The sequence below is a fragment of the Trichechus manatus genome, unplaced genomic scaffold (assembly GCF_000243295.1).
Source record: "Trichechus manatus latirostris isolate Lorelei unplaced genomic scaffold, TriManLat1.0 scaffold00080, whole genome shotgun sequence".
Classification (NCBI taxonomy): domain Eukaryota; kingdom Metazoa; phylum Chordata; class Mammalia; order Sirenia; family Trichechidae; genus Trichechus; species Trichechus manatus.
Window position 1 is genome coordinate 8,687,130 of NW_004444016.1, and position 26,709 is coordinate 8,713,838.

At 47.7% G+C, this 26,709-nt stretch overlaps 1 protein-coding gene across 7 annotated transcripts in view; it reads left to right on the top strand.

Annotated features, from left to right (window-relative positions):
- Positions 1-26,709, top strand: part of LOC101354188 (protocadherin gamma-C4) — a 168,077-nt gene that overhangs the window by 125,963 nt on the left and 15,405 nt on the right. For 4 of the 7 annotated variants that reach the window (XM_004381117.2, XM_004381115.2, XM_023735625.1 and 1 more), the window contains exon 2: positions 23,496-23,554. In XM_004381117.2, coding sequence (XP_004381174.1) covers positions 23,496-23,554 — 59 coding nt within the window. Of the gene's footprint in view, positions 1-3,490; positions 8,584-13,954; positions 16,397-17,990; positions 20,451-23,495; positions 23,555-26,709 lie in introns of those variants that run through there. The other 3 variants (XM_004381113.2, XM_004381112.2, XM_004381111.2) reach the window with 3 other exon arrangements.

Here is a 26,709-nt window from a genome sequence, read left to right on the forward strand (position 1 = left end):
GTTCTCTGTCAGTTTTCTCACTCCATTTGGTTCTTGGCTGTGTTCTTTATCTCTTCATTTGATGTTTTAGGGTTTCAGGATTGTTGTATTCTCTGTTCGGCTTAGTTTTTCAGATCTTCACTGTGGAGGGACGGCGTGGTGCTTCTGCCTAAAGCGCCATTTTGCCGGATGTCTCTGAATTTCTTATATTCTAAGGGTAGATAGAATGGAGGTCTTAGAAAACTTATTATTAAGACTCATAGTTGATCTTTTCAAACCAAAGTATGCAAAATATTTGGTTAACCTTCAGATAAAGATCTCCCACCTTCCTAAACTGGGGTACATGTTTGATTGATCTATAGGTTATTTGTTTTTATATCATTTGTCCTTAAATGATACCCTTATGTTGATAGCATCTTGAGCAGGATGTTCTGATATTATTGACCCTCTTGAAATAATATTAGCTAATATTTATTAAGAGCTTGTTCTGTGCCAGGCTAGGCCAGCTTCACAGGCATGTGACCTGTGCAGTCAGTCACACAGGGCCCCTTGCTTAGTTTAGTGTTCTTCTATCACTATCTTGAAAGTCTTAATAATTTTTTTAAAAAGGGGTCCCTCCTTTTCATTTTGCACTGGCCTCATAAATTATGTTAGGCAAGGAGGGTATATAATCTGATTTATACTTCTGAAAAATCATTCAGGGTTCTGGGTGTAAAATGGATTTTAGAGAAAGCAAGAGAGGAAGTAAGAAGACCAGGGAGGAAGTTATGACAATATTCAAGGTGGCTTTGAATATTGGTGGCAGTGGCAGTAGAAAGAAGTTATAGATTCAGGATGTATTTTGGAGGTAGTAAGCATGGAACTGGTAATGAATTGTCTGTGGGTATGCAGAAGAAGATGCTAAGAATGACTTCTGAATTTCTGACTTGAGTAACTACATGGTTGATGGAAGTGCCATTTACTATTTTAGAAAGGTTGGAGAAGGAATAGATTTGAGAGTATAGTTAAAAGCTAGGTTTGACATTAAACTAAGTGAAAGAAGCCAGCCAAAAAAAGACTACATATTTTTAGTTCCATTTTTATGAAATTTCTAGGCAAAACTATACAGAGAGAAAGTACATTAGTGGTTGCCTGAGGCTGGGGTTAAGAGCAAGGATTGACTGCAGACAGGCATGAGAGAATTTTTTGAGGTGATGAGAGTATTTTGAAACTGGTTTGTAGTGTTGGTTGCACAAATGAATAAATTTACTAAAAATTATTGGATCGTATGGGTGAATTGTATAGTATGTAAATTATAAAGCTGTTAAAAGTTTTTTAAAATATTAAGATGTGGTTTTGAGATGTCTGTGGTTATGTCAAGGAATACCATTATTATTCCCATTTTATATATAAGGAAAACAAAACTTAGGGAAATTTTTTTTTTAAGTTACGTAGATACTAGTATTGGAACTCAAGACTATTTGACAACGAGGCTTCACTCTTGATCACCGTATTACACTCACTTTGTATTTTAAAATTATATTATGTTTGCTGTATCTCATAGGTCAGAGGCTCTCTTGAAATTATAAAACAGAGAGGAAAGAATATAGAGACTGGAAAATCGTATCAATCCTATATACAGGTGCTTCCATTTCCCCTGGATATAGATGACACAGCTAGCTATGCCATCTTTGTTTTTTGTCCAGTGTGAGTCATATTACCATACCTTACTTGACTGTGGAAAACTATATTTACTCTTGGAGATCAATAGGCTAATAAACAGATTCAAAAACATGGAAGTAATGCTTTGAGACCTAGTTTTCGACAATGGATTCTTAGATATGACACCAAAAGCATGTTAAAATCAACATAATATAAAATAGATAAATTGGAGTTCATCAAATAAAAATGTTTGTACATCAAAGGATTTTATGAACCAAGTGAAGAGACAACCTACAGATTGGGAGAAAATATTTGGGAACCATATAGCTGTTAAAAGTTTAATATCCCAAAAATATAAAGAACTTCCACAACTCAAGGACAAAAAAAAGCCCAATTAAAAAACAAGCAAAGGACCCGAATAGACATTTCACCAAAGAAGATATGCAAATGGACAATAAGCACATAAAAAGATGCTCAATGTCATTCAAAAACAACCCCTTGTCACTGAGTTGATTCCAACTCATAGCAACCCTATAGGACAGAGTAGAACTGCCCCATAGGGTTTCCAAGGAGCGACTGGTGGATTCGAACTGCTGACCTTTTAGGGGAACGCAAATCAAAACCACAATAAGATACCACTTCACCCCTACTAGGATTGCTATTATTAAAAAAAAAAAAGGGGGGGAAATAACAAGTGTTGGAGAGGATGTGGAGAACTTGAAACCCTCATCCATTGCTGATGGGAATGTAAAATGCTGCAGCCGCTGTGGAAAACAGTATGATGATTCCTCCAGAAGTTAAACATAGAACTACCATATGACCTAGAAATTCCACTTCTAGGTATATACCCAACAGAACTGAAAACAGGGACTCAAAAAGATACTTTACACCAATGTTTATTGCAGCATTATTCACAATAGCCAAAAGGTGAAAATAACTCAAGTGTCCATCAACAGACGAATGGATAAACAAAATGTGGAATATACATACAATGGAATATTAAGCCATAAAGAAAAATGAAGTTCTGATATATGGTACAGGATGGATGAACTATGTAAACATTACATTGACTGAAATAGGTCAGACACAAAAGGGCAAATATTATATGATTCTACTTACATGAAATATCTAGAATAGGCAAATGCATAGAGACTAAAGTTTATCAGTGGTTACCAGGGGTGGCTTGGAAGGGAAAATGAGAAGTATTGCTTAAGGGGTACTGAGTTTCTTTTAAGAATGATGAAAAAATTTGGAAAGGGATAGTGGTGATGGTTGCACCACATGAGGAACATAAATAATGTCACTGAACTCTACAAATAAAAGTGATTGAAATGGCAAATGTTTTGTTAGATATATTTCACCACAATAAAAAAATTATTCTTAATCAACCATAAGAAAAAAAGAAGAAGAAAAGAAACCATTTCATTAGGCCCACGGTAGCTTGAAGGAGTGAATTATCTTCCAGCAATGCTTACTACTAAAGAGACTGGAGACATACAAATGAGTATGGGGCAGTTCTGCGCTGTCCGACTCAATGGCAACGGGTTTGGTGTGTTTTTTTTTTTTTTTGTTGTTGTTGTTGTTAGTGTATTTTATGACATCTATTTCATTAGCATTAATATTTGCTATATTAATAATTATTAACTATCTACTGTGCTAGGCACTGTGGATACCAAAAACAAAACAAAAGCTGTTGCCATCAATTCGATTCCGACTCATAGCGACCCTATAGGACAGAGTAGAACTGCCCCACAGGGTTTCCAAGGCTGTAAATCTTTACAGAAGGAGACTGCTACATCTCCTCCCATGGAGCAACTGGTAGGTTTGAACCACCCACCTTTCAGTTTGCAGCCGAGCACTTAACCAATGCACCACCAGGGCTCCTCATTGTGGATATAGGGGTCATCCAAACAGGCATGGTCCCTGCCTTTCTGGAGCTTTTATCTTTAGTGGGAAAGGCAGATGTTATGCTTAAACAAAAAATAGTTATAAAAACTTAAACTGTGATAAGTTCAATGACGGAGAATATAAGATGCTCTGGGAAAGCATAATAAAAGATCCTGGTTTCAACTGGGTCATAATGAAGACCACTGCTAGGAAATAACATTTAAACTGAGACTAATAAGATTTGTAGGAATTAGCAAAGCTAAGTAGAACTGCCCCAGCTGATCCCCAGCCCTTTCTCCCTCAGAGCTGCTGGTGAATTCAAACTGCCTCCGACCTTTTAGTTAGAAGCCCACCTCTTAACCACTGTGCCACCAGGGATCCTCTTGAAGCAAAGGGAAGGAGGGGAAAAGAAGCTTTCTTGGGAGAGGAACAGCCTACATGGAAGGCCCTGAGGCACAAAAGAGCTTGACTGAAGACGACATTGAAAGCCAGTGTAATACTGAGAGAGAGGGAGAGGGCATGAGAAAGAACCTCATATACCATGCAAAGGATTTGGTATTCTTTTTCAAGGGCAATGAGACTCTACTGTGAAGTTTTGAGCTGGGGAATGGTATGATCCAATTAACACTGTAAGACGATCACTTTGGCTGAATGTATCCAAGAGGGTTTTGCTGGCTTATGAAGCAGTCTTAAGAAAACTATGGGCCCTATTATTAATGGGAAAATTGCTTAAATTTTTAAGATAGTGTGCAAAAACAAGATTGTAAACTAAGTGATGGTGAATGGAAAAAATGACTGATAAATCAGTATGTCTCTGTATAACTCACTAGACCAGTGCTTCTCAAACTTCAATGTGCATTCAATTCACCAAGTGTTTTGTTAAAATACAGATTCTGGTTCAGTAGATATGGAGTAGGGCATGTCTGCATTTTTAACAAGCTCCCAGATGATGCCTATGCCACTGGTTCTTGGCTCACACTTCGAGTAGCAAGAAACTAGGCTATATTCTACATATAGAAATACATACATTATATATTCTAGAATATATAGAATATGTTCTTTATATCAGCTTTCTTGGCGGTCTGACCAATTGTCAAACTTGAACACTTAAAACTAATTTTAAGAGATTAGATTAATGAGGGCTTGTAGAGCCAAGTCACATGAGGCTTTTCATGTCTTCAGTAAATATTCTAAAAACACTTATTTCCTATTTACCCATCTAACCTGTCTGCCTACCAACCTGCCTATGTTCAAGGTACAGTTACACTTTAGAAAGCGCTATATGCAATCAAAAGGATATCCAAAACAAGTATGCAGAAATAGTATGAGGCTCTGAAATTTCATATCTAGTAGCTAATAGGGTGATTTGCATCATTGATTGAGGCTTACTCTCTAGTAGGCACTTTACCTGCCTTATTCATTTAATAAGATAGGAGCCCCAGGGACCTAAGAAGTTAGTTTCTTATCCAAGGACATACAACTCAGCTCTGGTTTATTTCATAGCTGACTCTCTTATTCATTATGCTAACATTGCTATTTTGTTTGGTGACTATGATCTGAAATGCAGAAGACTGAGGCTTTTAATCTATGGCTAAAGGCTTTGTATTCCTCTAAAGACTTCATGCAGCTTTGCTATCATTATCATTTTATAAAGCTCCTAGGTGGTAAACAGGCCTGACTTTTTCATTTTTTGGTTAACCTTTATTAGCAGTGCAACTTCTCCTTGTGGCATAACAATCCAGGATCTTGGGAAAAGGATTAATCAAGAAGGGAAAATATTTGAAATGATGCTGTAAGATTGAGATGATGCTCTTTGGGAAAGTCAGTAGGAAAATTTCACCTTACCCTCTGGTTCTTAAAAAATGAGAGCTAGACAACAACATCCGGTTTTCAGAGAAATTAAATCTGAATTATGTATTTAATTTCATAAGAAGGAGTTAAACCAAACAGTAGCTCCTGTTGATTTGCTCTACCAAGGAAGTGACAGGAATTTCTACAGCCTCATTTTGTAAAAGACAAACTGAAATTATAAACATCTCGACAGAAATGCTAAATGCCTCCTTTCATGTAGGATCTGGCTAGTTAGATTTTACCCAGTCTTCCAACAACTCAGAATTGTTGGCGTTTTTCCAGACAACGTTGTGTCGTTTTCGGTTTGGTTTGATCCTCCTTCTTTCGATTAAAGAAAGCGATTAAAGTGTTTAATAAGCCTTGGATTGACTTGGAGACTCGCAGAGCGGCCAGTTTCATTGCCCTGCAGTTGGCTTTCCACGTTAAGGTGAAATTCCGATGTACGGATACTGTGGTCGAAAACTCTGGAGGGAAGCCAAAAGAAAGCGAAGTTCCTGGTGCTAGCGCGAGTCCCGCTCAGAGAGCCGGCGCTAGCGCATTCTTTGTGCAATTATTGGCTGGAACTGTGTGTGCCGCTGTCGTCCAATGAAGACTCTGGAGATCTGGCCCCGGCCAGTCCCCCTTTCGGCGCCCCGGGATGAGGCAGAGACTGAACAGCCGGCGAGCAAATCAGCGGCATCCAGAAAGCCATGTCCGACTCGGCGCCCAGCGCCCAAGCGCTAACCCGCTGAAAGTTTCTCCGCGAAATAGCCGGGACAATCTGGACCCCGCTGAGAGGAACTGCTTTTGTGTGAGATGGTCCCAGAGGCCTGGAGGAGCGGACTGGTAAGCACCGGGAGAGTGGTGGGAGTTTTGCTTCTGCTTGGTGTCTTGCACAAGGCGTTCGCCGTCATTCGCTATGAGATCTTGGAAGAAAGAGAGAAGGGTTTCGCAGTGGGCAACGTGGTCGCGGACCTGGGCTTGGATCTCGGCAGCCTGTCAGCCCGCAGGCTCCGGGTGGTGCCACGAGCTAGCCGAAAATTCTTTGAGGTGAACTGGGAGACCGGAGAGATGTTCGTGAATGACCGCCTGGATCGGGAGGAGCTGTGTGGGACACTGCCCTCCTGCACTGTAACTCTGGAGTTGATAGTAGAGAGACCGCTGGAGTTGTTCAGGGCGGAAGTGGTGATCCAGGACATCAACGACAACAATCCCTCTTTCCCTACCCGGGAAATGAAATTGGAGATTAGCGAGGCTGTGGCGCCGGGGACGCGCTTTCCTCTGGAGAGCGCGCACGATCCCGACGTGGGAAGCAACTCTTTACAAACCTATGAGCTGAGCCGAAATGAGTACTTTGCGCTCCGTGTGCAGACACGGGAGGACAACACAAAGTACGCGGAGCTAGCGCTGGAGCGCGCCCTAGACCGGGAGCGAGAACCAAGTATCCAGTTGGTGCTGACGGCTTTGGACGGAGGAACCCCAGCTCGCTCTGCTAGCCTTCCCATTCGCATCACTGTGCTGGACGCGAATGACAATGCCCCCGCCTTCAACCAGTCCTTGTACCGGGCGCGGGTACCGGAGGATGCACACCCCGGCACTCTCGTGGTGCAAGTTCGTGCAACGGATCTGGATGAAGGCCCCAACGGAGACATTATTTACTCTTTCGGCAGCCACAACCGTGCCGGCGTGCAGGAACTATTTGCCTTAGACCTTGTAACAGGGATGCTGACAATCAAGGGCCAACTGGACTTTGAAGACACGAAACTCCACGAGATTTACATCCAGGCCAAAGACAAAGGCGCCAATCCCGAAGGAGCACATTGCAAAGTTTTGGTAGAGGTTGTGGACGTGAACGACAATGCCCCGGAGATCACAGTCACCTCCGTGTACAGTCCAGTCCCCGAGGATGCCCCTCTAGGGACTGTCATCGCTTTGCTCAGTGTGACCGATCTGGATACTGGGGAGAACGGGTTGGTGACTTGCGAGGTTCCACCAGATCTCCCGTTCAGCCTTACTTCTTCCCTCCAGAATTACTTCACTTTGAAAACGAGCGCAGCCCTGGATCGGGAGACCATGCCAGAATACAACCTCAGCATCACTGCTAGAGACGCGGGAGCCCCTTCCCTGTCAGCCCTTACGACAGTGCGGGTCCAAGTATCCGACATCAACGACAATCCTCCACAATCTTCCCAATCTTGCTACGACGTTTACGTTGAGGAAGATAACCTCCCTGGGGTTCCCATACTAAACCTAAGTGTTTGGGACCCCGACGCCCCACAGAATGCTCGCCTTTCCTTCTTTCTCCTGGAGCAAGGAGCTGAAACCGGGCTCGTGGGTCGCTATTTCACGATAAATCGTGAGAGTGGTGTCGTGTCATCCTTGGTGCCCCTAGACTACGAGGATCGACGGGAGTTCAAATTAATAGCTCATATCAGCGATGGTGGCACCCCAATCCTGACCACCAACATCAGCGTGAACATATTTGTCACTGACCGCAATGACAATGCCCCCCAAGTCCTATGCCCCTGGCCAGGAGGGAGCTCAGTGGTAATGCTGCCTCGAGGTACCGCTGTGGGCCACATAGTCACACGCGTGGTAGGCTGGGATGCAGATGCAGGGCACAATGCCTGGCTTTCCTACAGCCTCTTGGGTGCCCCCAACCAGAGCCTTTTTGCTGTGGTGCTTCACACAGGCCAAATCAGCACTGCCCGCCCAGTCCAGGACACAGATTTGCCCAGGCAGACTCTAACAGTCTTGATCACAGACAATGGGGAGCCATCGCTGTCCACCACTGCGACACTGACTGTGTCAATAACAGAGGACTCTCCAGAGGCTCAGACCGAGTTCTCCTCTGGCTCTGACCCCCGGGAGCAGAATAAAAACCTCACCTTTTATCTACTTCTTGCTCTAATCCTGGTCTCCGTGGGGTTCGCAGTCACGGTCCTGGGAGTCATCATATTCAAAGTTTACAAGTGGAAGCAGTCCAGGGACCTATACCGAGGCCCGGTGAGCTCCCTGTACAGAACACCAGGGCCCTCCATGCACGCGGACGCCGTTCGGGGAGGCCTGATACCGCCGCACCTCTACCATCAGGTGTACCTCACCACGGACTCGCGCCGCAGTGACCCCCTGCTAAAGAAACCTAATGCCTCCAGCCCACTGGCCAGCCGCCAGAACACGCTGCGGAGCTGCGATCCTGTATTCTATAGGCAGGTGTTGGGTGCAGAGAGCGCCCCTCCCGGACAGGTAAGGGTTGGCAAGTCAGCCCTGAATGACATTAATGCTTTTTGATGACTGCACCATGTTCAGGAAGGTATGGGTAGCTTTTATTTTATTTTATTTTTTTAATTGTGCTTTAGGTGAAAGTTTACAGCTCAAGTTAATTTCTCATACAAAAGTTTATACACGTATTGTTATGTGACATTAGTTGCAATCCCTACAATGTGACAGCACACTCCTCCTTTCCACCCTGGATCTCCTGTGTCCATTCAACCAGTTTCTGTCCCCACCTGCCTTCTCATCCTGCCTCCAGGCAGAAGTCGCCCATTTGGTCACGTGTATCTGATTCAACTAAGAGCACACTCCCCATGAGTATTATTTTTTTGTTTTACAGTCCAATTTAATCTTTGTCTGAAGAGTGGGTTTTGGGAATGGTTTTAGTTCTGGGTTAACGGAGCATCTGGAGGCCATAGTTTTGGGGGTTTCACCAGTTTCTGTCAGACTTTTAAGCCTAGTCTTTTTATGTGAATTTGAGTTCTGCTCCGCCCTTTTCTCCTGCTGCGTCCGGGACTCTCTGTTGTGTTCCCTGTCAGGGTAGTCATTGGTGGTAGCCAGGCCCCTCCTAGTTCTGGTCTCAGGGTAATGGAGTCTCTTGTTTATATGGACCTTTTATCTCTTGGGCTAATATTTTCCTTGTGTCTTTGGTGGTCTTCACTCTCCTTTACTCCAAGTGGGTTGGGACAAATTGATGCATCTTAGATGGCCACTCAGAAGCTTTTAAGACCCCAGATGTGGGGCTGCTTTTTTAATGGTGATGTTTCTGTGATGATGCAACCACACTTTCACCTGGTCCTCCCTAAATCAAATTTCTCCTTTATGAGGAGGATGGCCTGGCTAGAGTGTGAGCTTTGGTCTCATTTCAGGTTGGAGTAAGTTCACTCATCTATGGACCCAATTCTACCCTCAGCACTCACCATCAAAACTAACCAATCTTGCTAAGGGACTATTAAGCTATAACCCAAGATCTCAGCACTTAGAGATTAACCAGGTGTCATTTGCATTGGGAACAAACTACTGGATACCTCTAACCAGTGGCAGCTGCTAGGAATAGACAAACTACCTCATTCATCCATCTTTTAAATGATTGGTACATCTGCATTAAAGAATAATAGTTTGCTTATAATTTTTCCTTTACCTACACAGATCCCGTACCTCATCCTCAGATAATTTTCTATGAAAGAAATAAATTCTAGGCATCTTTTAAATTTTATTTCAAGCACACTGCTAGAAATTATATGCACATTATTTACAAAATATTTTTATGTGACGACAGTAATGCATGTGCATCATAGAAAAACTTGGAAAATACAGAAAAGTCTAAAGAAAAAAATTAAGATTACCTGTAATCTCCAAACCCAAAGATAGCCATTGTTAATTATAAAACTTTATTTTGAAAATAAATCCAGACAATCCAAAAGAACATAAAGTACAAAATGAAAGTCCTTTTGTACCCCAGTGTCACTCCCTATCCTCCCGGCATTATTTCTCTAAGTATACACATAATGTGAGCAGCAGGTAAATTCATATCCTTAGAATAGTGAAGCTTTCATTCATTCAGGATGATGTGCAGGTGACTGCAAGGCCTTTGCCTAGGAGATAAACTTATGCACACCTACAGTCATGAAAGAACCATGATCATGTTGTTGCTGATGGGAAATGCTATTTGGATCAACATTTGGATTCTGCAGTTAGGCAAATGAGGCTCCACCAGTTCTCAACTGTAAGTCCTTGGCCAAGTTACTTAATCTTTCTAAGCCTGTTTGTCATATGCAAAAAGGGAATATGTGTTCAATAAATATTAGGTATTACTATTATTATTTTTATTAGTTCTTCATCCATCCAAAATCTTAAACACACCTTGTAAATTAGCAAATCTGAGGACAGCCAAAGATGACCACGTACAAAAGCCGGAGGGATGCAGTTGCTACTCTTCTGGTCAGCCTGGAAAATAACTGTCATTTTCCCTAGAACAACGTTCTCAAACTTGATTGTGCATTAGAATCACCTAGGGATCTTTTAAAAATTCTGATGCCATGGCCACATCCTAGACCAATTAAAGCACAATCTCTAGGGGTGGGACACAGACACCAGTAACTTCTGAAGATCCTCCAGATGATTCCACTGTGCAGACAAGTGTGAAAATCACTGCCCTAGAACCTGCCAATCTATCGATTACCATATTTATGAAGCAAAGTGTTATTCTGGTGTTCATAGAACCAAGAGTCAGCTTTATTGAACCGGGCCCAGTTTAAAGAATAATGTCATTTCCCAACCTTAAAGTGTTACATAGAATACCTCTAGAAGAGCATTGTAAGGAAGACATAAGACAGTATTTCAATCATTCAAAGAAAAAAACTTCCTTAAACCACCAGCACCTGGGCAACTGTGTAATGGGTATGGAGTTTCTTTTTGGGGTGACAAGAATGTTCTATAATTACATTTTGGTGATGGTTGCACGACTCTGTGAATATACTTAAAAAAAAAACAACAACATTGAAATGTATACTTTAAATGGGTGGATTATATTAGTATGTGAATTATATTCCAATAAAACTGTTTTTAAAAGTCTAGATATGAGAGAATCACATACAGGGCATAAAAAGGTCAAGTCTAGGATATATAGGATTAAGACTTTATGATGGTCAGATTCTAGTAAAACAGCCTGTGTGCCTGTTCGTTTTGGTATGAACTTGCAAATATAAGGGATTGGGACCTGTAAGAGGTCCAGTCCTTGGATATTAAAGACATCAGTATAGGGTCAGTTTGTGGTTATGGGAATGACAAACTGGTAGAAAAATCATTTAAGATGTTATAGAAAAAGGCTTTATTTATTGCCAGACTGGGAACAGGGGGACTAATACTGCACATACTAATTGTTTGGTTTTAGACAAGTCATTTAACCTCTCCAAATTCCAGTTTCCTCATCTATAAAATAAAGGTAATACCAACTTTCCAAAGTTGTTGACAGAATGAAACATAATGTATATAAAATGCCTTTACATAGTATTGAGTACATGTTTGTTGAACTAATAAATGATAATATCAATGGTTCACCATTTATTGATCACCCTTATGTGCCAGACACTGTGCTAGGCACTTATGAAATATTAAATAATACCATCCCTGCCATCATACTACATAGTGTACCATGGGAGACAGACGTGCCAAAAAGAAATGATAATAGAGGTCTGCAAATACAAAAAGCAAAGGAAACAAAGAAGAAGAAACACCTAAGTCAGACTGGGGAACTCAAGGAAGACTTTACAGAGGATGAGGCTTGAGCTCTTCACTAAAGGTTGAGTAGCAGTTTGTCAAATAGTAAAGGGGGAAATGGGGCAGGAAGAGGACATTGCAGGAAATTCCATGTAGAGGAAGCATGGTATTTTATTGTTGCTGAGCCTTAAAGTGGGCGTGTCTGCTGGAGGTGAGGTGAAGCAAGGAGGCAGGAGTTAGATCATGAATAACTTTAGGCCATTCTAAGGAGTTTTTATTTTATTCTGTATAGTCACGGCAGAATTTTGAACTGATATACATATGCTGTCATCAGTTTTGTGTGTGTCTGTGTGTTAGAGAGATTACTCTGGCAGCCATAAGTTAAATGGATTGGGGATATAGGGACTGGAAGCAAAGAGAGCAGTTAGAAGGTTATTGCAATATTTGAAGAGAAGATTGATAAATGCTTGAGCCAGCACAGTGGCGGTGTGAATGGAGGGAGATGACTACAGTAAAATCATCAGGACTTGTTGATTGACATAATATATTGAGGGAGAGGAATGAGTCAAGGATGATGCTGCCATTCACTGAGACAATGGATCCTGGCATAATAGCCTGGTCAGTCAGGCTGACTTATACCTCCGTCATTTCAATGGAAGTAGGGTTAGGGTTTTTTTGCACCTTTGAGACCAGAATGTTGGTTGCTGGCCTCACCATAGCCAAAAGGATATGCCTGAGGATCAAGGGTTTGGAAAAAATCTGGGGAGGATAGAACCCCAGGTTTTGCTGCTGGTTTTCGACAGCCAGTGGTAACCTAGGCGAGGATTTGGATGAATTCAGAAATCTCATGTCCAGATCAAGCTGGATTTTTCTCATTTTCTGTGCTCTGGTGTATTTGCCACTCATATTACAATTTACAGGTACCTACAGTGTGAAATGAACTGTGTTTCTGCGCTTGTGCAAGGTAGTAGCCAGGCTCCTGGGAGAGTCTGAATGGGAGTGGGGGTGGGGTAAAATCAAGACTTCATTCCAAAAGGTCCCCTGGGGCTAAGTGAAAAGCTTACTCTTTTAAAAAGGTCTCTGTTGGTAATTAACAACACATAAAGGGTGCTGTGGTGTCAAATAACGGGATTTGTAGGCACAATGCTGTTGGTTGCTGATCCCAGTCATTCATGGAAGCTGTTAAATCTGTGAATATTAGCATTCTGCCAAGTATTGAGATCCAATCTTTAGCGCCTTCCAGACGCACTGATTCTTTACTGATTTGGAACATCTCCCTCTCCTGGCTTCCTCTACCCCACTCTATCCCCTTCTATACTGTCTTTGAAATCAAAGAATGGCATTTTAAAGTATCACTAGCAAGTGTCTGAATAAGAGAGATTGGTTTCCAATGCGCCTCCTGTTACAATAAAAATGTGCACTGCATAAATTGAATTGGCTACATTAATGTATAAACCTTTCCTGCAAAGAGAGGGATACGTTTCTGAATATACTGCAGAGAGGCAGTTTTGAGTATATGGCAGTGCTTCTCATTAGCTGTTGCTGTAATACAGTCAGACTGAGACAGAAGCTGCTCATTTAGATTATTGGTTGATGACAACACCAGCTTGAATAAAGTGACCAGTCTCAAATGGCTACTCGCTCTCTGGGCTGCAGGTTGCTAGGGCTCAGCTGTTTTCCCAACCAAAAAGGGGCGGGGGAAGTTGGCCTGTTAGAAAAAAAAAAAAAAAAAAAAAAACATATATGTTGTCTGCTTCTCCACAGAGCAAATAACCCCTGGAAAGAAATGCTGTTGAGCGCGAGGAAGGAGAAAAGACAGGATTTTCTTTCTTTCTTTTTTTTCCCCCAATGCTGCGACGCATTAACCCTGCTGCTATTGGGACGTTCTCTGCTCAGCCTATTGGCTGAGCCCAGGAACCGCTGTCTGCCAATCGGGTGGGGAAAGGCAGACAAATCTACCCCGCCACCAGCAAAAAACGGCGCGTAACCCTTGCCGCGCCGGCCAAGCCGCGCCAGAGCTGGCGCGGGGAAAGGGAGATTGGTGTCTCCAGCTGCTCTGGCCGTTTGGGGCGGGTCGGCTTCTTCGGCTTGCCAGCACCAGGTAGACAGCTAGCGGGCGGCAGCAATGCTCCGCAAGGTGAGAAGCTGGGTAGAAATCTGGCGGGGAGCTACCCTTTTGTTCCTCTTTTGCCACCTGGGTTACGTTTGTGGGCAGATCCGCTACCCAGTCCCAGAGGAGTCACAGGAAGGGACTTTTGTAGGGAATGTCGCCCAAGATTTCCTGCTGGATACAGAGAGTCTGTCAGCTCGCAGGCTGCAGGTCGCTGGAGAGGTGAACCAAAGACACTTCCGTGTGGATTTGGACAGCGGAGCCCTGCTCATCAAGAATCCAATCGATCGAGAGGCACTGTGTGGGCTTAGTGCCAGCTGCATCGTGCCTCTGGAGTTTGTAACCGAAGGGCCTTTGGAAATGTACCGAGCGGAGGTAGAAATTGTAGATGTAAATGATCACGCCCCCCGATTTCCTCGGCAGCAGCTGGACTTGGAAATTGGGGAGGCAGCCCCACCAGGACAGCGTTTCCCCTTGGAAAAGGCTCAGGATGCAGATGTGGGAAGCAACTCCATAAGCAGCTATAGACTGAGCTCCAACGAACACTTCGCACTGGATGTCAAGAAGCGCAGCGACGGCAGCCTCGTTCCAGAGCTGCTCCTGGAGAAGCCTTTGGATCGGGAGAAGCAATCGGACTACCGCCTGGTGCTGACTGCTGTGGACGGGGGGAACCCCCCTAGGTCGGGCACAGCTGAGCTCCGAGTATCGGTGCTGGACGTGAACGACAACGCCCCGGCCTTCCAGCAGTCTAGCTACAGGATTAGCGTGTTGGAGAGCGCTCCAGCCGGCATGGTGCTCATCCAGCTCAATGCCTCTGACCCGGACCTGGGTCCCAGCGGTAACGTCACCTTTTCTTTCAGTGGTCACACCCCTGATCGTGTAAGGAACCTCTTTAGCCTGCACCCCACTACTGGAAAGCTTACCCTTCAGGGGCCCCTGGATTTTGAGAGCGAGAATTACTACGAATTTGATGTGCGGGCTCGTGATGGGGGTTCTCCAGCCATGGAGCAACATTGCAGCCTTCGGGTGGATCTCCTGGATGTAAATGACAACGCCCCCCACATCACAGTGACTTCAGAGCTTGGGACCCTTCCAGAGAACGCAGAACCTGGCACCGTGGTGGCACTCATTAGTGTGCAGGACCCTGACTCAGGGTCAAATGGAGATGTGAGCCTTGGTATTCCAGACCACTTGCCATTTGCCCTCAAGTCTGCCTTCAGAAACCAGTTCTCTATGGTGACTGCTGGAACCTTGGACCGCGAGGCTAAATCCAGCTATGACATCATGGTCACTGCTTCTGATGCTGGGAACCCTCCTCTGAGTACCTACAGGACAATTTTCCTCAATATTTCAGATGTGAACGATAACCCACCCTCTTTCTTCCAAAGGTCACATGAGGTGTTTGTTCCTGAGAACAATCGCCCGGGGGACTTGCTTTGCTCGCTTGCAGCTTCTGACCCAGACTCTGGCTTGAATGCACTTATCTCCTACTCTCTCCTAGAGCCCAGAAACCGAGATGTGTCAGCTTCCTCCTTCATCTCTCTGAACCCCCAAACAGGAGCTGTTCATGCTACTCGATCCTTTGACTATGAGCAAACACAGACACTGCAGTTCGAGGTACAGGCCCGGGACCGGGGCAACCCACCCCTTAGCAGCACTGTGACAGTTCGCCTATTTGTGCTGGACCTCAATGACAATGCCCCAGCTGTGCTCCGCCCTCGGGCCCGGCCTGGTTCCTTATGTCCCCAGGCACTGCCTCCATCAGTTGGTGCTGGCCACCTAGTCACAAAGGTGACTGCTGTGGACTTGGATTCAGGTTACAATGCTTGGGTTTCCTATCAGCTCCTGGAGGCCCCAGATCCCAGCCTGTTTGCAGTCTCTCGCTATGCTGGGGAGGTGCGGACAGCCGTTTCCATCCCAGCTGATCTCCCACCTCAGAAGCTAGTCATTGTGGTGAAGGATAGTGGTAACCCACCACTCTCTACCTCTGTTACTCTCCTAGTGTCCTTGGAGGAAGACACTCATCCGGTTGTCCCTGATCTTCGAGAATCTTCAGCTCCAAGGGAAGGAGAATCCCGCCTGACCCTCTACTTGGCTGTGTCCCTTGTGGCAATTTGCTTTGTCTCCTTTGGCTCCTTTGTAGCACTACTCTCTAAGTGTCTGCGTGGGGCTGCATGCGGAGTGACCTGCTTTCCTGCTGGCACTTGTGCCTGTCTCACCCGATCTCGAAGGAGGGAGGGGCTTCCTCCTTCCAATGGGATCCTCCGAATCCAGCTAGGGTCAGATGATCCTATCAAGTTTGTTGATGTGGGCGGCCACTCTCATGGCTGTACACCCTTGGCTTCTGCACCCACTCGGAGTGATAGCTTCATGATGGTGAAGTCACCCAGTGCACCTATGGCAGGGGAGCCTGTTCGCCCAAGCTGTCCACCCTCTGATCTTCTCTATGGGCTAGAGGTGAGATCTTTGCAGGCTCGGCCAATGCCTAAGGGTTGTTCTGATGCAGGCACATGGCTGGGCCCTGTCCCAGAGAGTACTGGCCTCTCTGTAAGAGCCCATAGTGATGTCACCATTTTTGTGAGTGGTAACTATGTGGTGGATGCTGTGCTTTGGAAGTGTTTTGTGAATTAACCAGGGAGTTGTCACAGATTAGCACTTGGGGTGGGTTATGGCTATATTTGAGAGTAAGAAGTGAAAGTAATTGGCGACTAAGAGCCAGGCTATCATGGAAGCATGCTGGTGGCACATGGGCACATAGCAGGCTATCATGCACAAGGCTATGCTGCACCAGGCAATCACCTAAACCAAGATGGCTGCTTTCTTTGCTTTTCATATGAATGAGGGGGGCAGGTTCTGGAGTATCTTGACTTCAGGTTGCCATTTCTCAGTGGATTGAGGGGAACTAAGATTTATTTATTACTCCCTAACCCACTGTGAAGGGAACACTGTGCCTGAAACACAGCAGAGAACACAAAGAAGAGAGAGTCAAGGGAGTAGCGAGGCATTGATCAAGGCAGTAGCAGAGATCTTTTGGTCCAGGTTTTCAGGGCTCCCAATCAAGTCCTTCCTGGGATCTGAACTAGATGAAGTAGATTTGGGGTGGGTGGGAATTACCTCTTTGGAAACAAAACAGTAAGTGAAATCACCTCATTTCAGAAAACTGATTGAGGCTGAGAAATTCATAGAGACAGCCACTCTCGGGGGGTGGGGTTTAAGTAGAATTCTCCTGAATTAGCCTCTAGCTGCCCTCCTGGGTGACCTGGATCAGCTCCAGAAATGTTCCCCCTACCTGCAATTTGTGATGCTCATTCCACAGCACACATCCAGGATCTCAGAAAAGCTGAGTCCTATAGTCATCAGCTGACATTGAGATTTTCCTCAAAGCATTGCTGGAGTCAGAGCAAGACTTTTCAAGGTGCTAACATTCTTTTCTCTCACCCTAGCAGTGTTGGGCAGGATGGGGGAGGGAGGGAGAACACATGGGTTTTGCCTCTCCCAGAAGGACACATTTTGTTGTTGGTTCAAGCAAAGTAGTGGAAGCTTCTGAAGTCATGCAGGAAGTTGCTGGGGCAGAACACTGAGGAGTTTTGTACCACTTTGTCTTCCCTGTTGAGCACCATCTGAGCTGTCAAACTTTGCTGCCAAAGGGGCTGAATCAACCTGCAGCATAAAAAGAGTGGGGAGGTAGAAGGCTTCTGTGACAGACTTGCACTGCCTGTTCATAAGCTTTCCAGGACTGAGGAGACTTGGTAATTGGTTGAGAGCAGACAGACTTTTTGGCCAATCAGACTCAGAGCTGAGGTGGGGGATCTGCTCTTCCTGCCCGCCTCTCCTCCCCCAGCTCCCCAGCTCAGATTCAATTCCCCTCCCTCTCAACCCACCCCCGCCATTTGGTGACTAAGAAGAACTGCTGCAGGCAGGCAAACCTCGGAGCAGTTTTTAAGAGGCTGGAAGGAGACATCAGAGATTTCAGCTACTGAATTACAAGCCCTGGGTCTACCTTGGAGACAGGACAGCCCAAAGTAATTGTCCAAGAAGGGACTTCTGGGTCATGGGGCCCAAGACACCCCCACAGCTCCCTGGGAAATGGCAAGTGCTGTGCATGTTGTTCTTGTGCTGCTGGGGCTGGGTGTCTGGGCAGCTTCGTTATTCAGTGGTGGAGGAGTCTGAGCCGGGGACGCTGGTGGGGAATGTTGCTCAGGATCTGGGCTTAAAGATGACAGATCTGTTGAGTCGTCGACTTCGGTTGGGCTCTGAGGAGAACGGGCGCTATTTTTCCCTGAGCTTGGTGAGTGGTGCTCTGGCAGTGAATCAAAAGATTGACCGCGAGAGCCTGTGTGGAGCCAGCACCAGCTGCCTGCTGCCAGTGCAGGTGGTAACTGAACACCCCCTGGAACTAATCCGTGTAGAGGTAGAGATCCTGGATCTCAATGACAACTCTCCTAGCTTTGCCACCCCTGAGCGAGAGATACGCATCTCAGAATCAGCTGCACCTGGGACTCGATTCCCACTGGACAGCGCCCAGGATCCGGATGTGGGTACCAACACTGTGAGCTTCTACACTCTAAGCCCCAGCAGCCACTTCTCTCTGAATGTGAAAACCCTAAAAGATGGGAAACTGTTCCCAGAGCTGGTGCTAGAGCAGCAGCTGGACCGTGAAACCCAGGCAAGACATCAGCTGGTGCTCACTGCTGTGGATGGGGGCACCCCAGCTCACTCAGGAACCACCCTTATCTCTGTCACCGTGCTGGACATCAATGACAATGCTCCAACCTTCCTCTCCTCAGTTCTGCGTGTGGGACTCCCGGAGAATGCACCCATAGGTACACTGCTGCTCTGCCTTAATGCTACTGATCCAGATGAGGGCACCAATGGCCAACTAGACTATTCTTTTGGGGATCACACATCAGAAGCAGTGCGAAATCTCTTTGGCCTAGACCCTAGCAGTGGAGCAATCCATGTGTTGGGTCTGATAGACTTTGAAGAATCAAGTTTCTATGAAATTCATGCAAGAGCTCGTGACCAGGGATGGCCAGCCATGGAGGGTCACTGTGTGATTCAAGTGGATGTGGGGGATGCCAATGACAATGCCCCAGAGGTGTTACTGGCCTCCTTGGTCAACCCTGTCCTGGAGAGCACATCAGTGGGCACAGTAGTGGGGTTGTTTAATGTGAGGGACCGAGACTCAGGTAGAAATGGTGACGTGAGCCTTGATATCTCTCCGGACCTGCCATTTCAGATTAAGCCTTCTGAGAACCACTATTCACTGCTAACCAGCCAGCCCTTGGATCGAGAGGCCACATCACACTATATCATCGAGCTGCAGGCCAGTGATGCTGGCTCACCTCCCCTGCACACACATCTTACCATCAGGCTCAACATTTCAGATGTTAATGACAATGCACCTCACTTCATCCAGCAGCTCTATACTGCTTACATCCCAGAAAACCAGCCCGCAGGCTCCTTCCTCTGCACTGTGGCCGCCTTGGACCCAGACACTGGGGATAATGCCCGTCTCACCTACTCCATCATAGGGAGTCAGATTCAGGGAGCCCCGGCCTCCTCCTTTGTGTATGTCAACCCTGAGGATGGGCGGGTCTTTGCCCAGCGTACCTTTGACTACGAACTGCTGCAGATGCTACAGATTGTGGTGGGGGTTCGAGACTCTGGCTCTCCCCCACTGCATGCCAATACATCTCTGCATGTGTTTGTTCTGGACCAGAATGATAATGCCCCAGCTGTGCTGCACCCCCGGCCTGGTCTGGAACTCTCAGCCCCCCAGCGTCTCCCTCGCTCTGCCCCTCCTGGCTCCTTGGTCACCAAGGTGACAGCTGTGGATGCTGATGCAGGCCACAATGCATGGCTCTCCTATTCACTGTTGCCACAGTCCACAGCCCCAGGACTGTTCCTCGTGTCTACACACACTGGTGAAGTGCGCACAGCCCGGGCCTTACTGGAGGATGACTCTGACACCCAGCGGGTGGTGGTCCTGGTGAGGGACAATGGTGACCCTTCACTTTCCTCTACAGCCACAGTGCTGCTGGCTCTGGAGGATGAGGACCCTGAGGAAATGCCCAAATCCAGTGACCTCCTCACACACCCGCCTGAGCGTTCAGACCTTACCCTTTACCTCATTGTGGCCCTAGCAGCCATCAGTCTCTTATCCTTAGTCACCTTCACTTTTCTGTCAGCCAAGTGCCTTCGCGGGCACGCAGATGGGGACAGGGGTGAGGGGCAGTGCTGCAGGCGCCAGGAATCGCCCTCCCGGGACTTCTATAAGCAGTCCAGCCCCAACCTGCAGGTGAGCTCAGATGGCACGCTCAAGTACATGGAGGTGACGCTGCGGCCCACAGACTCGCAGAGCCATTGCTACAGGACGTGCTTTTCGCCAGCGTCGGACGGCAGTGACTTCACCTTTCTAAGGCCCGTCAGCGTCCAACAGCCCTCGGCTCTGGCGCTGGAGCCTGACGCCTTCCGGTCCCGCTCTAATACTCTGCTGGAGCGGAGCCAGGTGAGGGGCTCAGCGCCACCCGGGGCGACCCTTGGGGGCGGCGTTGGAGAAGCGGCCCGCCCACATAAGGGACTTTGAACTTGCATCCACTCCTCTCCGGCAGGCCTGGCCCTGGCTGCGCTCCACCCGACTCGTGGGGTCATCCGGACTATTTGCGCGAAACCAGAGGAGTGGCGGAGGCGGGGATGTGGCTGTGGGCGCCCCAAGGTGGTGGTGATTGTGCGGGAGGGGAAGAGGGGCCGACCTCGCCCCCACACTCAAAAGGTCGCGGCTGAACTGGTCGCTACCCAACCAGAGCTTGCAGTGAATTTCTGGCGATTTCCGCGGGGTGCCGGAGTTGGGGGTGGGAGGCAGTCACCGATCTGCGATTCAGCCTCCTAGGCGCCGGCGCGCTCTGCTGGTCTCTACGTTTCTCCTCACTCCCACAGTTCCCACAGTGAATTGTGACTTCACTGTTATCCTCAGCTCTCCCCCCATCAGCTCTCTCCCATCTGTACCCAGGACATAGGTGGCGCCCGCAAAGGCTCACGCGTGTCCTCCCTGCAGACCACAACCACGGGCCACACCCGGCGCACTGGCTCGCACACCTCAATTACACGCCTCGCACACATAACCCAGTCACACACCCCTCGCACTTGCTTACACGCACACGAGCTTTCACTGCCAGCTTCACACGGGCTCCCGGTCCCACCGCGCTGCCCACCTCGGGTACTCACCACCGTGATGACCCCAGGTCGCGGCCGCCCAAGTCCTGAGGAGGACTCGGGACTTCCGGCCCCACCACCCCCCCGCCCCCAGCTGGACCCAGTCGGCTCAGGGGGGGCCTGCGGCGCCTGGAGCGCGGGAACGACTTTGGGCACTCTAGGCGCGGGACTGGCGGGACTCTATGACCCACGGGCCCGTCGACCCCGCTGGACCTGGGGCTCCTGGAGGGAGAGTGGCTGCTTCTCCAGACTAGAAGCCTCGCGCGAGCTGTGCTACCCTGCGGCTAGCAGGGCACCAGGGCCTGACCTGGGACAAGGGGGCAGGCCTCTACATAGGGCAGGAAGCACTGGGACCCTAATGGCACCAGCAGCCCGCTTTCTCCCGCGGGAAGTGGGAGCCTGGGGCACCCGGGCTCTGGACGCTCAGAGATAGGCTTTTGGCTCCGTCGTGATCACAGTGTACCAAGCGATCTAAGGTTAGGGTTTTGGGGGTAACCAAAGTATCCGAGACTCCAGCAAGCCCTTCCTCCTCTGGTGGATGGAGAGCCACAGCCTCTGCCAGATGCCAGAGTGCCCTCATATGTGGGGAAACTATAATAGAAAAAAGCACAAGTTTTCACATTCCTGAGAGCTTTTACTCCTATCAATGCCCTACCCTGGCTCTATTGAATCAGAATTATATTTTTAAAAAAGCACTCCCAGGTGATTTAGATAGCTGATTGAGAGTCTTACTACACATCTCTTTTGAGAACCACAGCATCTCATTTGCTATCCCCAACGATGTTTTTGGATAGGTCTGAGCATCCCCATCTTTCAGAGAGGTCAAGCGAGTTGCTCAAGTTTACAGAGTAAGTGATTGAGAAAGAGTCTAACCCAGGTCTGCCTAACTCCAGAATGTGCGCACTCAATCGCTGGGCCCTTGGAACTTGTAAAACTGGAGGACAGGAGGGATGGGTTTGTGTCTGCTTGCATGGGGCAAGGGTGATTCTTTCTCATTTAGGGCTATACATGTGGAGAAAGGCCTTCTGGGGCTCCTCTTCTCAGAGCAGCCCTCACTCAATTAATTTGGACCCATGTCCTTACAGAGATTGTGAGTTTTGCCCAGCTCCTCTCCTCCAATCTATCATGATCACTGCATCTCCGTGTAGATTTGGCTGTGTCTAAGAATCCAGTGGCTGAAGGCTGGTCATCCCACAGCAGCCCCTGAGTGGTGGCAGTGACTCCTGCTGCACCTAGGTTGCTGGATTTCTGAGTTCTGCTCCCACCGCTGCCACCTGTGAGCCTTAGGGTGAGTCATTTGACAGCCCTGAGTCTTCCTTCTCCCCAGTGTAAAAGGAGAGGCTCACACTTCCCTCGGCTTCTGGGAGTGAGTGTGAGAGTTAATTACCAGCACACTTCAGAACCAGTGAGGAGATGACTCTAGGGATGCTCTATGAGAGGGTGTGATGGGAGAACACTGTCTCTGGAAAGACAAAGGGACTTGGCAGTGAAGTGGCTGGCTGCAGAGCCCCACACCTTCAGCCACATGGGACATGGCTCCAGATTAGCCCCATGGGAGCCCTGGAGACTGAGTTGGCTCTGCTTGGAGGCTGTGGGAGCTTGATCCCTGTTGGGCTCCATCCCAACAGTTTTCTATGTCCCAGAAAGAGCAGCCTTGTTCTCTCCTCCTCAGTCAAAGGCCATTGTGTGGCAAGGAGTTCTGGGGGTGAGAGGTGTCCTGGGGCTTGGATGCCCTGCAAAGACCCAGTCTGGCATGACTCCTAAATTAATAATCTATTTAGCTGTGGGAAGGGATCCTTGAGGGTCAAGGGCCTGAAGGGGGTGTCCCTCTGAATATGTTACTGCACAACCTGGCACCAAAAGGGTTACCCGGAGCAGCAGCCATCTTGCTGCAGAGGATGATTTGTTTCCAGCTGAGGAGCTGAATAAATTCATTCTAGGGCTGGCCAGATTCTCATTTAAAAGCCTCTGCTGTCACTTTTGGGGGCCTTCTCTGCACCTCTCCCCCAGTCCCACAGAAGTTACTTTTCAGCCCTTGAATCTCTGCTCAGATGTTCTGATTCTAAGGGCAGGGAGGAAGGGACCATTAATCCGGGCTTGCTAACTGTGGTCAGATGAAATGCTATTTTATCCTTTGTCCCCCTTACCGCAGGCCTCTGAGACCTGGGGTGTATTTCGTCTTTAGGGATGCGTCTACCCTTCCCCCATCCCATTTTCTTCCTCCTCCTGCAGCTTCTCTGTGCCCCCTCGCTCGTTCCCTCCCAGCCCATCCCAAGGGACTCCGGGCGACATTCTGATTCCTCATGGGTACTCAGCCCCTTTCCTTCTGTTTTCTCCACAGCAAGCCCCACCCAACACGGATTGGCGTTTCTCTCAGGCCCAGAGACCTGGCACCAGCGGGTAGGTGACTGACTTTCCAGCCCACCCTCTTCTCTGCGGCATTTTCTCAGTGATGATGTGGGAGGAGATGGGAGGAGGGCTCAGCATTTGCTACAAATGGCTTTTTCTCTCAGTTCAAGATTTCAGGGAGGTTTTGGTGTATTTGGGGCTGGTACACAGACCCCAGAAGGAAGAGGCACCTACGCTATTTTGGAAGCTCAATTCACATACTCACCCCTCCTCCCCCTACACGCACCTTTTCATATCTCCTGGGGGCTTGTTGGGATGAAAGGATTGTCTTAAGCTGGCCTCTTGGTGGAGAAGAGGTTCTTTTATATCCATTGACTGACTGCCCATTCCCCCCTCCTCTGGGCTGGGCTGGACTCCATCCTGACCTGGGGTTCAGGCAGAGAAACTCAGACAGGAGGAGGAGCAGGAGGGAGCTGTCAGCAGCCAGCCTCCTCTAGAGCCTGAAAGGAAGCGGGTAGGCAGACAGGAGGGAGGTCAAGCAGCTGTGGACACAGCAAAGCTCCTGGTGGCCCTGAGGAGGGAGAGCTGCCCTTGGGAGGCAACGCCAGGTCTCCCTGGTCCTGCTTCTCTTCCAGGCTGCCCTTCAGCCCCTACTTGTCCTGCCCTCCCTGCCTGCAGGCCTTTTGTCTCTGCCACTCTCTTATCTCTGTATCCTTCCTGCACTTCCTTCCTCAGTCTCATCTGCATCTCTGTCTCTTCCTCTCTTGGTCTCTATCTCAGCTTCTGTCTTTATTGCTGCACCTGGGTCCCTACCATTTGTGTCTACTTGCATTGATCTGTGCCATGCACTGTGCCTGGGTGGCTCAGGTGCTCAATAAATGGAATGAGTGAATAAATGTGACTATTCCTTAGTCTCAGTCTCTTTTCTCCTTTTTTTTCTCTCTGCCTATCTCCATCTTTGACCTCTTCTGTCTCTCTTTCTTCCATCTTTTCCCAGTGTCCTGTCTTCCAGTCTCTTCATTTCTTCATCTCTTGCCATTTCTGCTTTTCTCTCTATTCTCAACTTCTCTGTTTCTTTCTTTGTCTGTGCCTCTATCTTTCTCTGTATATCTCTCTATGCCTATCTTTTTCTGCCTCTGAATCTCTTTCTCTGATTCTGTCTCTTTCTCTGTCTCCCTGTCTTTTACTCTGTGTCCCCATCTCTGTCTCTCATTTCTTTGTGCTTGTGGGCCATCCAGCATACACATGCGCCGCCATGCTCTCTCCCACCCCCTGCCCCTTACACACTGGGCGTTTGATCGCTGCCATACACCCTCCATTCCAGGCTGCTCCAGCTGCTCATTTCAATCTGGTATGAATTCCTGCTGAGACAGGAACTCCCTGTGGGTGGGGGGAGGGAAACTTCAGCCAGAAAGACCTTCAGTTGGTTTGAGGGGTGTGGGATGGGCTCCAGGCCAGGACTCCCAGTTAAAAGTCAGGAGTCTGGAGGAGTCCCAGGAGCCCAGGGAGAGAGAGGAAGGGCAGGGGCTTGGGCAGCCTTCTCCTGCCTCCTCACTGGCTGGTCGGGCACTTGCTGCCCACATTTCCCCAGGTGCTGCAGACACTGAGCTTCTGAGCATCTTCTGTACCGCCTCACCTCTAACAACCAAGCCCTTAATGCCTCAAGAATGCAGCAGTCCTGGGTACACAGTGGAGACTCCGGTTCCTGGGCATGCACAGTCTTATCACTGGTATCAGGATCTCAAAACACTTCCTAGAAAGCCCCTAGAAGGCAGAAGACAAGAAGGCTTGACTGCCCTGACCCCAGCTTTCCCCTCTTCCCCTGCTTGCCTTGCTAGACTTCCATATGTTATCCATTAAATCATTCATGAACTCATTCATTCATTCAACAGATATTTATTGAGCATCTACCATGAGCCAGGCCCCACGCTAGTCACTGGGCTGTAAGAGTAAACAAGCAGACTCATCTTTGAACTCATGGGCTTCCTGGCCAGCAGAGGAGACAGATAATTAACAGCTAGTCTCTCTTAAAATGTCTAATTACAAATCATAGTAAGTTCTTAGAAGAGGGTGATGTAAGTTTAATTCACAAAAATAGAGGGGGATCAGGGAAGGCTTCTTGGGGGAGGTAACATTTGAGCTGGGACCTGAAAGACAATAAGAAGTACTAGGCAGTTTGTTTTCCTTTTACCCATCCCCAGCCCAGGCCACACACTGGCCCTGGAGCAGAATTCACTGATAAATCTGGAAACCCACCAATTGCCTCTGATGTACCCTCTGGCTTGAGCACCTTATCCTTGCCGCAAGTACCTTTTCATCAAATGAGAGGCTTGATGACCTGGAATACATGTGGTAGTTCTTGGGGAGATGGAGAAAAAGGCTTCAGGAGCTATATTGTTCAGTTAACTTGAGGAGGATGGGACAGACATTTTTGATTCGGCTGAAAGTGCCCAAGATGAAATAAATATCAGGGGCCCAGTCCAGCAACTTCCTTCCCTTATCCATTCAACAGATAGTTACTAAGCACCTACTGTAAGCCAGGCAGTATACTAGGTTTAGGGAAAATGGAACAGACATGGCCCTTGCCCTCAAGGACTTTACAGTGTGTCGAGGTAGACAAATATTAACCAAATAATCACAAAAATAAATGTAAGATTGCCACTATTATAAGTGCTATGAAGAGTAGTGTCCAGTGGTGAGGGCATATAGTAGGGATTTGAACTAGTCAGGGACGAGGAGGAAATGAAATTATGCTGTGATCTAAACGATGAGTAGGAATTAACAAAGTGAAGAAAAGAGGGAAGAGTATTCCAGGTGGAGGAAGAGCATATGCAAAGACTCTGTGGTGAGGCCTCTTGGGATCAACAGAACAACAGGGAGCTTTTTCTTTGCTGCCATTCTGATGGGTCAGTTGGAGTAAAAGGATAGAGAGAGGAGAATTCTCTTATTCAGTTTACCCCTGCCTCCAGCCCTCCCCTGCCTCTGCCTCCCTCCCTCCCCGCCATCTTGCCCAGTGCTGTTCAGTGCAGTGTGGTTGGGCACACCAGATTCAGAGCAGGGCTAGTGTTGGGTTCTTCAGTAAACTTGGTTCAAGTTCAAGCCAGTACTAGGGCACACTGCTTAGATAACACGGACAAATTCTGAAGCATCAAAAAGTCTCTGCCTGCCAGGTGTTCTTCCTCCCCACTGCGCCCCCCGCCCTCCCC